A 13176-nucleotide genomic window follows, 5' to 3' on the forward strand; every position below is an offset into this window, starting at 1 on the left:
CTACTTCAGATACTATTTAGTTGTAATCTTGTTGTTGAATCCAGAATGAGAGAGTAAGTGATGAAAGGCACACAGAGTGAGCAGTAATTTGAATGAGATTTCATCACATCGTCCAGCCGGTTGTTTAGACAGAGCTGCTGAGCGCTGTCCCACCTGCCGTCGCCCTGACTCATCCATCTCTGAGAAGAACAACACAGGACTCAAAAAAAACCAGCTAAACACGCTCAGGTGTGTCATCAGTGCACAACGGGGCCGACTGTCTCCGAGACATGCTTACTCACTAACACGCACAGTCAGAAATGTCATGCAGGCACGTGCGCAGAAAAGTAAATTCAAGCTCTTTCCCTGATTTACATTCACACACACATAAACACACTCCCCAGTCTGGAGAGGAGCAGCGTTCCGGTCCAGATGGCACCTCCATGTGTCTACAGCGAAGGGAGCTACTGGGTTACAGCAGACATCTGTTCTGGTGATGGTGGTGGTGGTGTTGGGAGTGAGAGATGAGGAAAGGAGAAGTGGGGGCGGAGGACAGGAGGAGGGAGGAAGAGGAAGGAAAGGGGAGGGGAGGGCCTCCGCCTCTGCCTGCTCCAGAGGTGATTCTCTACCTGAATGAAAAGCTCTGAGGCATAGCAGGTGATCATGTAATTCATCATTAAGTTTGCTGTCTCCTGCTCAGCTCTGCTCTGTTCTCTCCTCTTACGTGCTCTCTCCTGCTGCTCTGTGGTGGGACAACCTGCTTTTCAGTGAGGGAAGAAGGCTTTGTTTCTCCATCTATTAATGATTTTGACAGAAAATGGAGGCAGTTTTTCTTGTTTGTTTTTAATGAGTGCTAATGCGGCTCTGGAATATGTATTGTTGCTTCTTGCTCACCTGAAAGCAGAGAATGTGAGCTCCTTTTCTCTCTGTTGCCTGTGTGTGTTCCTGTGCACATATCCGTGGACCAGTTCTGTGACAGTTTGTGTGGTCGCCAGCTTGTTAGCGTGGCAACACTACCGGGTCATGGGAGCAATTGGCTGCCAGGCTGCTTGTGCAGTGTGCCAGGAGCAGGACATAGAAATAATGAAGAACAAACAACTGTGTATGTGTCTGTGTATAAGGAGAGATTCACACACATGCACACACCCACTCACAAGCGCACTCACAGATTAAGGGATAGATCAGAGTAACTTCTGTTGGCTTTATCAGACAAAGCTTTCACTGGGCATCTGGGCCTCATTTGCTGCTCCTCACTGAGAAACCACATATTACCAGATATTTTACAAAGATAGTGACTAATTAGGGAATATCACAGGGACTAAAAACAATATGTATAATGTAAGGCTGTTTATGCATGATAAGCTGGTTATAATTGATGTTGGGATGTGGTGGCACTCAGTCATCTCTGTATGGACCACAGAGGAACTGGAAGCAAGCAGACTATGTGGAAGTGATTAATGTTGGGAGGATGTTGGGATTCATTTCACTTGTTTATGATGGTCTGATCAAAGTAGCTAAATGCCACTTGAAATAATACATTTCCATGTCATTCTTTATGAGGAACTCAGAAGTGAGATTAACTGGAAAAAAAAGACAAATCAAAGCAAGAAATCTTCATTTTAGGTCTTTTAATATATCGCTCAAGCTCCCAAAGCGTTGGATCCTACATTTCCCACAGAGCAACATCTTTTTTTCTTCTTCTTTTTTTTCATCAAATGTTCACTTTTTTTAATACCTTCACACCTCCAGGAAGTAATGATGGCTTTCTCTTCTCTTAAATCCAAGTCCACATGACCCTGATTACATCACAGTGAAGAAACTCATCCCCGGGGCACAGAATGCAATATAAAGCAGTTTTCACAAGCTAAGAGTAGGACTGTTTCAATACATTGTATTGACAGTAACCAGGGTGTGAAAAACTTAAATACTGATTTTGTTTTGATAATAGTTGATGTAAGGCCATATGGCTCTATTGTTCTGCAGTTCACCCGGTTGTCTTTTCCCTTTCCATTATATACATGTGTGATTTTTTTTTTTTTTTTTTTATACAGAAAAGACAATACAATAGATAAAGTTACAATAAAGATGGAAATTAATTTGCCTTTTTAACATTTTTGCTGTTCGCTATGTTTTTTACTTATCACCTTACTTTAAAAAATAATAATAATTTAAATAGTCTGCTCCTTGTTACAAATATACTGAGCCTCCTGTGTAAAATCAGTGGGGTGCCTTTTACAGTGTTGCTTACACACTAATGCATCAATGATGTATTAATAAACACTGATCAGCCATAACATTGTGACCACTGACAGGTGAAGTAAGAACATTGATTATCTTGTCACAATGGTACCTGGGAGTGGGTGGGATATATCAGTTAGCAAGTGAACATTCAGTCTTTGAAGTTGATGTGTTGACAGCTTGGAAAAATGGGCAAATATTTATTTTAGATATAGAAGCTTTGACAAGGGCCAAATTGTGATGGCTAAACAGCTTCATTGCATGTCCGAAATTGCAGTTATTGTCAGATGTTTCTGATTCCCATATATATTCCCTGATAGCAGTAGCCTCTTTCAAACGGATAATGCTGTAAAACTGGATCGAGCATGGTTTGAGGATAAGAACGTGTTTATGGTATTGATCATTCAGGATTTTATCGATCTGCTACTACTTGGTGTTAGATACCATCAAGTCGATCTCTCCATTCGGAGATCTAATGGAGTCCATACCTCATAGGGTCAGTACTGTTTTGGCTGGAAAAGAGGGGACATACTCAGTATTAGGCAGGTGCTTATAATATTCTGACACATCAGTGTACAAAGTAAATGTATTTGGGGTGCACAATATTGCATTTTTTGCCAGTATGCAAAATGTTCCAGCCAATTTTGGTTAGAGTTGGAAAATTCAATGAATTTTCAAATTTTGAAACTTTACATGGGAATTAACGGGGATTTATGAGGTTTAAAGATAATAAACTGGAAATTTTTTAAATTCAAGGTTGGGAACTTAGATACACTTAGCAAAAAATATATCGTTATACGCTTACTTGCAGGGCTATTGAGGCCACAACCCTAAATGCATTGTGCATTCCTCCATCATATGCAAAGATGATTTCTAGAATTATGAGTTACTAAAGCAACTCTTTTGAGTCTGCAACACAGACTAATGTTTGAGCCGAAAGACTACATAAATTCAAGTAAGTTTTGATGATATTATGAAGTAGATATATTTGATCTATGGTGTTAGAACCAGCAACTATTAAAATGAAAGTGTATTTATACAGTAGCTAGCTAACAGGCGGACCAGATATGCTAAACGTGAGCTAGCTAGCACCAGTTCATTAAAGAGGCTATCTTGGTCCTAGCTACCTCAAATGCGATGCTTCTTCTTCTGCCTCCTGGTACAGTTTTCTGTAACCATACAAAATTTTATGCAAAAGGCACTTCACACCAGCTAATGTTGATGTTTATGTGTAAATTATCCGATTTGGAATCTTTACAAAATTATCAAGCATCTTCTGTAGAAGAATTTAAATACTATTTCTGCTCTCATTGTGAGGGCTCAACTTCAGAGTCACTGGGGAAAAATGGGAAAAGCAAATTAAATTTACACATAAAACTTACCATATTTAACTTAATGTAACCTTTTGAAGCAAAATTACAGACTTAATCTAATTTGAACAAGTTTTGATGATCGTCTCTCAGCAACAGCTCCAAAATTAGCCACAATAAGGCCAATATTCACTGTCGATGTTAAATTATGGCCGATGAAACTGGTGATTTTTTTTTTTTTTTTTTTTGCCAGTTCAGACATTTCAATTTGAGTCCATTACTTTGTTTTTTGATTAACATTTCCCTTTTTTTTTCAGATTTTATGTCCAAACATGTGTTAGCAATAAAACAAATTGTCATCATATTGTCCTTATAGTTAACTCACTGACAGCAATATACTACCAAGCAAGCTCACAAACCAGAATAAAATATAACCAGATTGATTAACTCTTACACCCCATCCTGACTGAAAGCGAGCGAAACGGAAGCGATACGACAACGAAATTTCGCCAGGGTGTCCTGATATGCAACGGGACGATTTGGACGGGAGTGATTCTTTTGGTTCAGAAAGTACTCACTTGAAACACCGAGTTCTCTGGCGATTACCGCCCATGCGGCCTCCCTTCGGTTCAGATCTTTGTGGTACGGGTGTTTGGGGTCATAAACCACTGCTGTTCCACGGTAAAGATCAGCTTCTCCTCGTCCATTATTCCCTGAGTGATGCTGACCTGTTGCTAAAAAGCTTGTCAACAGGAAGCAGCGTGTTCATTTCAACCAATAAGCAGTGTTTAGGGGCGGGACACCGCCGCGAAATGTCATCCAAATAGAGACAGCCCGGGCGGGGTTTTTTTGGGTTTTTTTTAGGGGTCGGCGTCATCGCTGGACGGAGCGACATCGCTCGCGGCATGTCAGGACAGGCTGATTGAAAAGTACGCATTCTAATCACTTTTTATCAATCGTTCGCTCACTCACTCGTTCAGTCAGGATGAGGTTATATTTGTCTTTTTATGTTGATTTCTTTAGACTATTTTTTACCACTATGGTAAAATATATATTAGTGTCCTCCCACGTTCACATGGAATGACGTGCATGGCCGAACATAAGTGCCGGCACACACCTTTTTCTATACTTATCAATGCCCACACAGCACAGCTGCACCCACGGTGCCTATGAGCATTGTGGGTAAATGGTGATAAAACATTTCCCAGTGTAGCATTAAAAAAAAAGAAAAAAGGCTTTTCAGAAATCTGCTGGTAGACTTTAAATGCTGTGCTCATAAAATCTATTTCCACATCTCTCTGGGCCTTGTTGAAATTACCCACATCTTTATTTGACTGTGTTTGTTTTATATGTGTGAATATTGTGCCGTTTAGTAGTTTATGGGCCTCTTGCTCGCCAAGCTTGTTTATCACTGTATCCCTTCAACCAAATCTGAGACAAACAAAATAGGAGCTCAGTATGTTCCAGAGAAAAGTAACAAGCTCTGTGTGTCCATGCTGATGCACTTTTCTATACTTTCTTCAGTACTTGTTATTCTCTGTTTAGTGGATTTTCTTCAGCGAATATATTCAACATTGCGGTTCCCGGCAGAGGTCAGATACACCATTTGGCGCTCTTCCTCAAACCCAGAAAGTCTAAATTGTGCCTTTTGGATTACCATACATCAAAATAAATTCCCTCAGCACCCACCACACAAGGCCTTGATCACAGAAGAGAGCCTCTTTTATCTGTGGCTCTCACACTTTTGGCCATGTTTCTGGTCCACTGGTGAGCCGGGCCTATACTTAATGTGCCCGTTTTTTCTTTTTTCTTTTTTACCAAACCAAGGGATATTTCATGCAGGACTGCAGCCTTAGCCGACATTTATAGACTGAGGGGGACACTTTAATATGTTTGTCTATGTGTGCCGGCCATGCCGTCACTGCTCCTCTCCTGCTTAACTTATTCCATCTTTCTGCAGCTCTCCCACCAAGCCTTCACTGGCAGTGTGCCCAGTGCTTGCCACCCAGCCTGAACAGCTTGTGTGACTGAGTGTGTATATGTGTGTGAGTGAGAGAGAACGCTAGTTCAAGCACTTTAAATGAAATACTGCAGTAGCATTAAATGCCTGACTGTCAGATATGCAGAAGGACACGACATCAGAGGATCCATTGATGTGCGTTTTGGCGTGCTCCGCTGCAGCTATATGTAGTAGCACAGGCTGTGCTGGCATTAGACTGAAAACACAGTCTGCCCCAGATATGAGGCCATCCAGGATCCCATTCATTCTGAAGAGGCCTCCTGACAAGTGCACTGAGTAGGCTGGTTGGCATGTTTGTTGACTGTGTCCCTGTATCTCTCTGTAGCTGCGCTGGGCTCAGAGAACATTGTGTTTTGTTAGAATTAAGATGGTTTGAATCTCAAAAAGCAGACAGGTTTCAGCTTAGAGGTTTGCCCTGTGAGAAAAAGCAGGAAATGAGGATTTGTTGTGTTGTAAATATGCTCAGTGATGACCACAGTTGGATCGCCATGGCATTTCCCAGCTCTCCTCTGTCCTGACACTGGCCCTGGCCTCTTGACATTCCCCAACCCAACCACCCCTTTCCCCCTGTCCTACGTCACCTCCCTTCACTCTGAACCCCTGCTGCTTCAAAACATGGCCACTCACCGGACCCTACCCTCGACCCCTCCTCAGTCTGACGGACATAGTACAGCCCGCCAACTGTACACATACATAGAGCCTTTGGACAGAAAAATTGTGAGATCTCATCTATATGTTAAGCAAATCAAACAAATCAATGAATGAATCGATCGATCGATCAATCCATTGATTTCAGTCAGTCATAATCATCTGATTCTTGTAATCAAATTCAAGGAGTCTGATAAATTAAATAATTTATTTCTTATCTATTTATTTAATCTTTTAAGTAGAGTCGAAGTAAGAAAAGCAGCCATGTTTGATTAAAACCTGGTCTCTGTTCTGCCATTTTGTTGATCCCCTTTTTGCCAGGACTCTCATCGCCTGGTTCTCATAAGAAGCTGGGGAAATTCGATTTCAGCGCCCTGTCCTCCCAGACGAGGTCCCCCCGCATGGCGTTCACCCACCACCCACTGCCAATGCTGGCGGGAGTGAGACCAGGTGAGACCAACCCAGCTCCCGATCCCGCTGATCGCCACTCCCCAACCCCTTCCTCTTCCACTCCCCACCATCTCCTCCTACCCACTCCAACCCTTTTCAGGGATCCTGCCCCTCCCCCTCCTATGGTTTAGAGGTGGGAGCCTTGTCTTTGGGAGAGAAGAGCGGCTGGGAATTTAAAGCTGGCAGGGTGCTCTGTAGGTCTGTGCCTCCTCCTCTGCCTCCTCTTCTGACCCTGTAGGGTGCAGGTCATGCTGGTGATGGAGCTTTTAGGGAGTTTGTGTGTGGTGTCTGGATCTTTGGGCCTGTCTTTTGGTGGATGGTTGGCGCTTGAACATCTCTGAAGTTCAGACTTCTTCTCTAAGTAATAAGGTGGTTGCTGCTGCCTATCCTGTCATTTTCTCTCTTCTCTAATTTTGCAACTCTACATTTAAGGAATGAAACGAGTATCACTCATTTACTTCTACAGAAAACCCTAATGAGCCAATATTTACATTTGAAAACAGAGACATACTGACTGGTTGTGTCTGTATATAAACACAAATCGGGGGTACATACACACACGGTCATATCTTTTAGTGGAAAAATTATGTTTTTTATACAAACTAAACTGTGCACATCTACTATTAAAAATCATTTCATCAATTTTACACCTAAAGTTTAGTTAACTTATAACAAGAAATACATCAAATTCTTTGAAATGACATGTATAATGTCTGCACTGGCTTTGATAAGAGCTATCCATAATGAATATAACAACCTTGATAATGTTATATAATACTGCCATCAGGGGTTCCGTCAGTTTGGGCTTGACACTTAAAATAGTTTGCATGGCAGTCTGGTGGAATGTAGCCCCTCTGCTGCTTTGATTGGATCATTCTTTTTTAATTAGTCTCTTATGAATTCCCCATACTTATTTACACTAAATCTCTGAGGGGCTCCTTTCACACTCCAAAAATCCCCGCTGCAACCAGGCAAAGTGGATTGTCTTCATAATCACTGTTGGTTTGTGGTGATATGATGAATTGCACTTTTGTTTGACTCAAATGGAAAATGAAGTGATCAACGCCTTGAAATGGGTCCAAATTCACACTGACGTGCTTTTCTTTGTAGTGTGGCAACTCTAGATTTTAGTGTGTCTTTATTCGTACTGGCAGGAACCAGAGTACAGTAAGGCTCTGGGTCTGAGCTGCTGTGTCTACCAGCTGACTCTCCACAGCTGCTCTGATATAAATCATAGCCAAAAAAAGCCTCAAATATAAATCATAATCGCTTCATTTTTTTTCGAATCACGGCACAGACAGACTTGGGGACTTTCTATTCTTTTCATTTGTAAATTCAGCCAGTGAAGGAGCTCAGTGGAGATAATTACCCATGTGCTTTAGTTCTGTAGCAATGCTACATCAAAGGCTTTTTAAGCCACCGAGCAGATGTGAGGCTAAGGGGTTGACCACCATGTCATTAAACCCTCCTCTGCGGTTGTTGACAAACCCGTGCCTCTTGAGATGAAACTGCAGCAAATCTGATCTCCACACTTGTGCATATACACTCTACACATTCACATAACACACTCACACATATCACACATATACAAAATCCCATCCTTGCCATGGCCAGTAGTTTTAATTTAAACCGTTTTGACTTGTTTCTCGCTACACAAACTTCAACAGTGTGCACACAGGGGTCTGTGCCATGCTAGCATGGAAGTGCTTACTGCGTCATCAGCATTGTTGTTGCTCTGTCTGAAAGACAAGATCATAGAGATTCAGGGATAGGAGAAGTGGGACTGGGAAGGAAACTGGGGCCAACAACACACTGCAGTTATGGTGCCACATTCACCCAGGCTTCCTCGAAAGCCTCGAAAGCAGTAGTCCTTGATCTTTCTGGAATACTGACCCCTTTTGTTGGTGAAAATGTTTTGCCACTTGCCGTTCACCAGGACCTTCTTGAACCCCTCAGGTGAAAGGCTGTAGCACCAAGGCAATTGGCACCTATCTGAGACACTCATTTTCAAGCACGTAGAATTGCTCAAGAAGCAAGAAAAAACACCAGGTTTAGACATTAAATGTGCTTGGACTACTGCAGTTAGGTGTGAGTAATTAGCTTAAAAGTTAAATTGCTGAAATTATTTGCTAGAGATAATCAACAGCTTAAATATTTAATTGGATTTATTTAAAAATAGTTAATTAAAGGTTGAGCATAAACAGTCATTTTGGTTTGCTATGATAAATATACGAATATGGAAAAAAATAAAAGTAGTTGTAAGTTTGTGGAAATGAACAGAAGTTAAGGAAAATGCTTCAGGTAGTTAGCAAAAAGTAACAGCTAAATACTGAAATACCTACGGTCAAATGGTCAAAATAGTTATTTAAATATGATAAATAGATGTCAAACGAGTTGGTCAAAAGTAATGAAAAAGGTCTAAATAGTTTGCAAAATATCATTTATAGATACTAAGGTAGTTAATTAAAAGTTCTAAATCTAAATTGTGAAATGGCTAAAAGACATTGCTAAATTGTAAATAGAATTAGGTAAATATAATAAATAAATGCTACACTAGTTAGTTAAAAGCTAAATTATTTTAAATAAATAAATTTTAAATAAATATTATGCTAGTCAGTTAATGGTCATGTAAATGGTTTAAATCTTTAACTAAATCTAGTTTATGAATGCTAAGATAGTTAGCAAAAAGTAACAGCCAGATGGCTAAATTGTTAAAAGGATTAGTTAAATATTATGAATAAACTTTATACTAGGTATTTAAAAGTGCTAAAAACTGTTTTAATAGTTTATACACTATGACTTATAAAAGTTCAAATAGTTAGCTAAAAGTAATGAAATGGTGAATTAGCTTGTAAATAGCTAGTAAATGTCATTGCTAAATTGTTAAAAGGACTAATTGAATATAATGAATAAATGTTACACTAGTTAGTTAAAGGTAATTAAAATGGTTTAAATAGTTAAAGTGGAGTTTAGAAATATTGAGATAGCTACCTAAATGTAACTTATAAATGGGTGTATTATCCAGCTGCTGCCACTTGTACATTGAACACTGTTTGACCTAAACTCTGACAGTCTAAATGAATATCAAGTGACCTATATTACATTTATTTCAAATTGATGCATTTTTGATGGATGGTTTTCACGAAAGGATACCTGGGTTAATCTGACAAAAGGTGGTGGGGGTAGATCAGACAAAACAGGATGGAAATCATTGCTTAAAGTTTGAAATACAGTAGCTCTTAGCTATGCGTACGCATGTTTATCATTGCTGCCTCGCGTATCCACCATCCATGTGGTGCGTCGGTTGCGCATGTCCTCAAAAATGAACGTTACACGTATGCAAGCTGCAGTATGTAGATGACCAGCAGGTGGTGTGTAAGCTTACTTTTTATGTTTTGATTTTTTTGTATCGTCGATTTCTCGTGCCGTGCTTGGTATAGGGGCCTCACATACCATGTGCGATATAGCAGCTGTTGCTTTTTCTGTTGTGGTCCTAAGGTAAACAAAATGCTAACCTCTTTTATTCATCCCATATTTACCGTTTATCAGAGTGCTTCTCCTTACATCTTGTAAATCCAGTAGCAGCTTCTGGTCTGAGTGATCAGGTGTGCACCCCTTGTGGAATCTTCCCGGTAACACACGTACTACACCGGAAAGTGTGTTAGCAGGTACTCTGAGAACAGAGAAAGTTGCTTATGTCAACGCGAGGTGAAACAGCAAGTATATTATCGGCGTAAGAGGGACAATGAAAGTAGGAAAGGGGTGTAGGGATTCCTCCTGATCCTTTCTGTTCCCACCACTGCATCTCATCCCGAACCGACCCCCATACCCCCAGCGTTTGGCCCTCACCCAGTCTTTAATGGGATTAGTATGGGACTATAGGAGCAGGGAGACAGCTTCACTTAGGAGCAGGCATGGGAGCAAGGTGCTGCTGGGCTCAGAGGCATAGGCCCTTGTCTGGGGGGTTAATGCAGCAGGGTTGGCACCCTGATGAAGTACACTCACACACAATGTATAAGATGCAGCAAGCACCAAAGAGTGTTGGCAGCCCACCATGGGCAGCTGGAGGTCTGGATGGGATTGGGTGGGTGTCAGACTGGCACAGCTAAGAAGAGGACAGGCTTCTAATACAAATCAAGGAGATTTAGTAATGGATATAGGTCTGACAGAGAGGGCTTTGTGTTTGGTGTGGAAGGGCTCAACCAACTGCGCCCCTCTCATCTATATATATATATATATATATATTCAGCTCTGTTTGGATCAAGTTTGTTTTTTCCTCAATTAAAAAGCACAAAATTGCAGATTTCAAGCTCGAAAGCTGGTTAACGGAAAAACATAAACTCAGATTTAAATGTATGTACAGATTAGTGCTGTCATAGAAACAACATCTGCGGGAGAAAAAAAAAATCTTTACCATGTGAATGCCAAATTGCATCAGTGCCAATGAATCACACCCTCTGAACAGCACAAAGGCGAGCAGGCATTGAGAGCGGCTAATTTAAGACAGGACTCAAAGATCTCTGAAATGTTTTGGATCTGAGATGAGGCGCTTGCTTTTACTGAATTTGTTCACATTGAAATGAGAGTGTTGGTCCGTCTGAATCGTGTTAGCTTAAAAACGTTGTGAAGTTTGATTTTGCGTGTAGAAATATGTTTCTAAATCTCTTCCTAAATAGGTTTATGAGAGCAATCATGCAACATGACCAAACGCCCACCATGGCTAATGTCTTAAACTCAGCTTTTCATGAAAAAATATTCCTTCATTGTTTCCATTCGTGATATTCTTGCCGTCGTTCTTCAATCACCTAATTAATCTCTCCCACCTTTAATGTCTTTCTCTCGACATTTCTATCTCTCTCTGCCTGTGTTTGTCTAAAACAAACATCTGTGTTTGCAGGGAGTCCCCGGGCTTCAGCCTCGGCCTTGCACTTCCCGTCTCCCTCCATCATCCAGCAGTCTAGCCCTTACTTCACCCACCCAACCATCCGCTACCACCACCACCCTGGACAGGATCCCCTGAAGGAATTTGTGCAGTTTGTCTGTGCCGATGGCTCGGGGCAGGCCGCTGGACAGGTAAGGCTCACCAGCAGTGAGGAAAATAGCTACCTGAAGACTAACCTCAAATGCATAGAAACATATAGACATGTTCAACCTTTCACTTAGCACGTTAGTCCTGAAGAATAGTGTATGAAACTTATTAAAAGCAATAATAAAACAAGACAAAAATATATTTGTGGAAAATGTGAGAACACATTAGGCCACAGCTATTAGCATTTTTGTACCTAAATGTGAAACTTAACCACTATTATATTCCTAATATTGAATTTTAAAACCCCTAAAATTCATAGTGATGGAAACAATCTGTCCAGTTTTTTTTAAATATGGTTTACAAATGTAAAAATCATACAGTTTAAAGGCAACAAACTTGGATATTAAAGATAAATCTATGTTCAAGCATGACTCTTTTTTTTTTTTCATTTTGCTGCCTGAACTTAACCGAATCTAATGTGCATTTACCTAACTTTTTAAATGTTTAGTTTAGAGAATGAGCAGTTGACTTACACATTTAGGTTAGGGTTAGGGTTACTGGGCTGACATGCAGCAAAGGGCCACAGGCCGGAATCGAACCGAGGACGGCTGCGACGGGGCAAAGAGCCTCTGTACACGGGCCGCCTGCTCATCCCAGTAAACCTTTAAAATTGCACCACGTGAACATTGTGGAAATTGCTTGTCTGCAATTAAATTTTAATGTCTTCAGCAGTGGTTAAATTTCACATTTTATTGTCTTGATGTCCTCTTTTTTTTTTTTTTTTTTTTTTTGCCTCCGAATTCTAGAAAGTTAACACCAACTTGCTATCTTATTTTAAAATTAAGTCGACTTAATATTTCGTTATATTAAGTGGATACGGGCCAAAGCTGCTTTAATGGTATGTGTCCGCCTACATAATAGAGACCAACACCATCAGCCACACAGGTGCAACACAATAGACATTTGTTCACTCAGCTGGTCTAGAAATCTTTGTATTGTCTTGTCGTTGTCATTTTGCCGTTTCCTGTTTCAGACCCCGACGTTCCCCCGCTCCTGCTCTTTTTATTTTTATCTTTTTTTTACTTTTGCTCCACCCAACCCCTCAGAGGTTACAACCATCAGCACAAGAGTGAATCCGTCACGGCACGCTTCAAGCCAAGCATATCCGCCCTGTGTTGTGTCATCGTGTTTCTGTTTTTCATCTCTAGCTGTTCCGATTTTAGTTGGAGTTTGGTTGTTTGGTGCTGGTACCGTTGGTGGTGTTGTGATTGTGTAGACGAGTTTTCTCCCATGGTTTTGATTTCTTGCCATCTGCTGGATGAAACCCAGTCAAATAATTTGCTCACCCCACCCCCCCACACTCCACTCCACACCTCCACACCTCCTTCACCTGACACGGACCACCGCTGTGGAACCTCCAGCTCCAGGACTCACTCCCAATCAATCCTTGTGGTGATTATTATTTTCCACACCCTCATGACCGATGCCGTCCACATACATCA

General features: G+C 40.9%; 1 protein-coding gene across 18 annotated transcripts in view; it reads left to right on the forward strand.

Annotated features, from left to right (window-relative positions):
- Positions 1–13176, forward strand: part of nfixb (nuclear factor I/Xb) — a 155621-nt gene that overhangs the window by 128763 nt on the left and 13682 nt on the right. For 14 of the 18 annotated variants that reach the window (XM_075453594.1, XM_075453596.1, XM_075453599.1 and 11 more), the window contains 2 exons: positions 6517–6645; positions 11543–11718. In XM_075453594.1, the coding sequence (XP_075309709.1) occupies positions 6517–6645; positions 11543–11718 (305 nt within the window). The remainder of the gene's footprint in view (positions 1–6516; positions 6646–11542; positions 11719–13176) is intronic. The other 4 variants (XM_075453605.1, XM_075453607.1, XM_075453602.1 and 1 more) reach the window with 1 other exon arrangement.

This window comes from Odontesthes bonariensis, chromosome 21 (assembly GCF_027942865.1).
Source record: "Odontesthes bonariensis isolate fOdoBon6 chromosome 21, fOdoBon6.hap1, whole genome shotgun sequence".
In the NCBI taxonomy this organism is placed as follows: Eukaryota; Metazoa; Chordata; class Actinopteri; order Atheriniformes; family Atherinopsidae; genus Odontesthes; species Odontesthes bonariensis.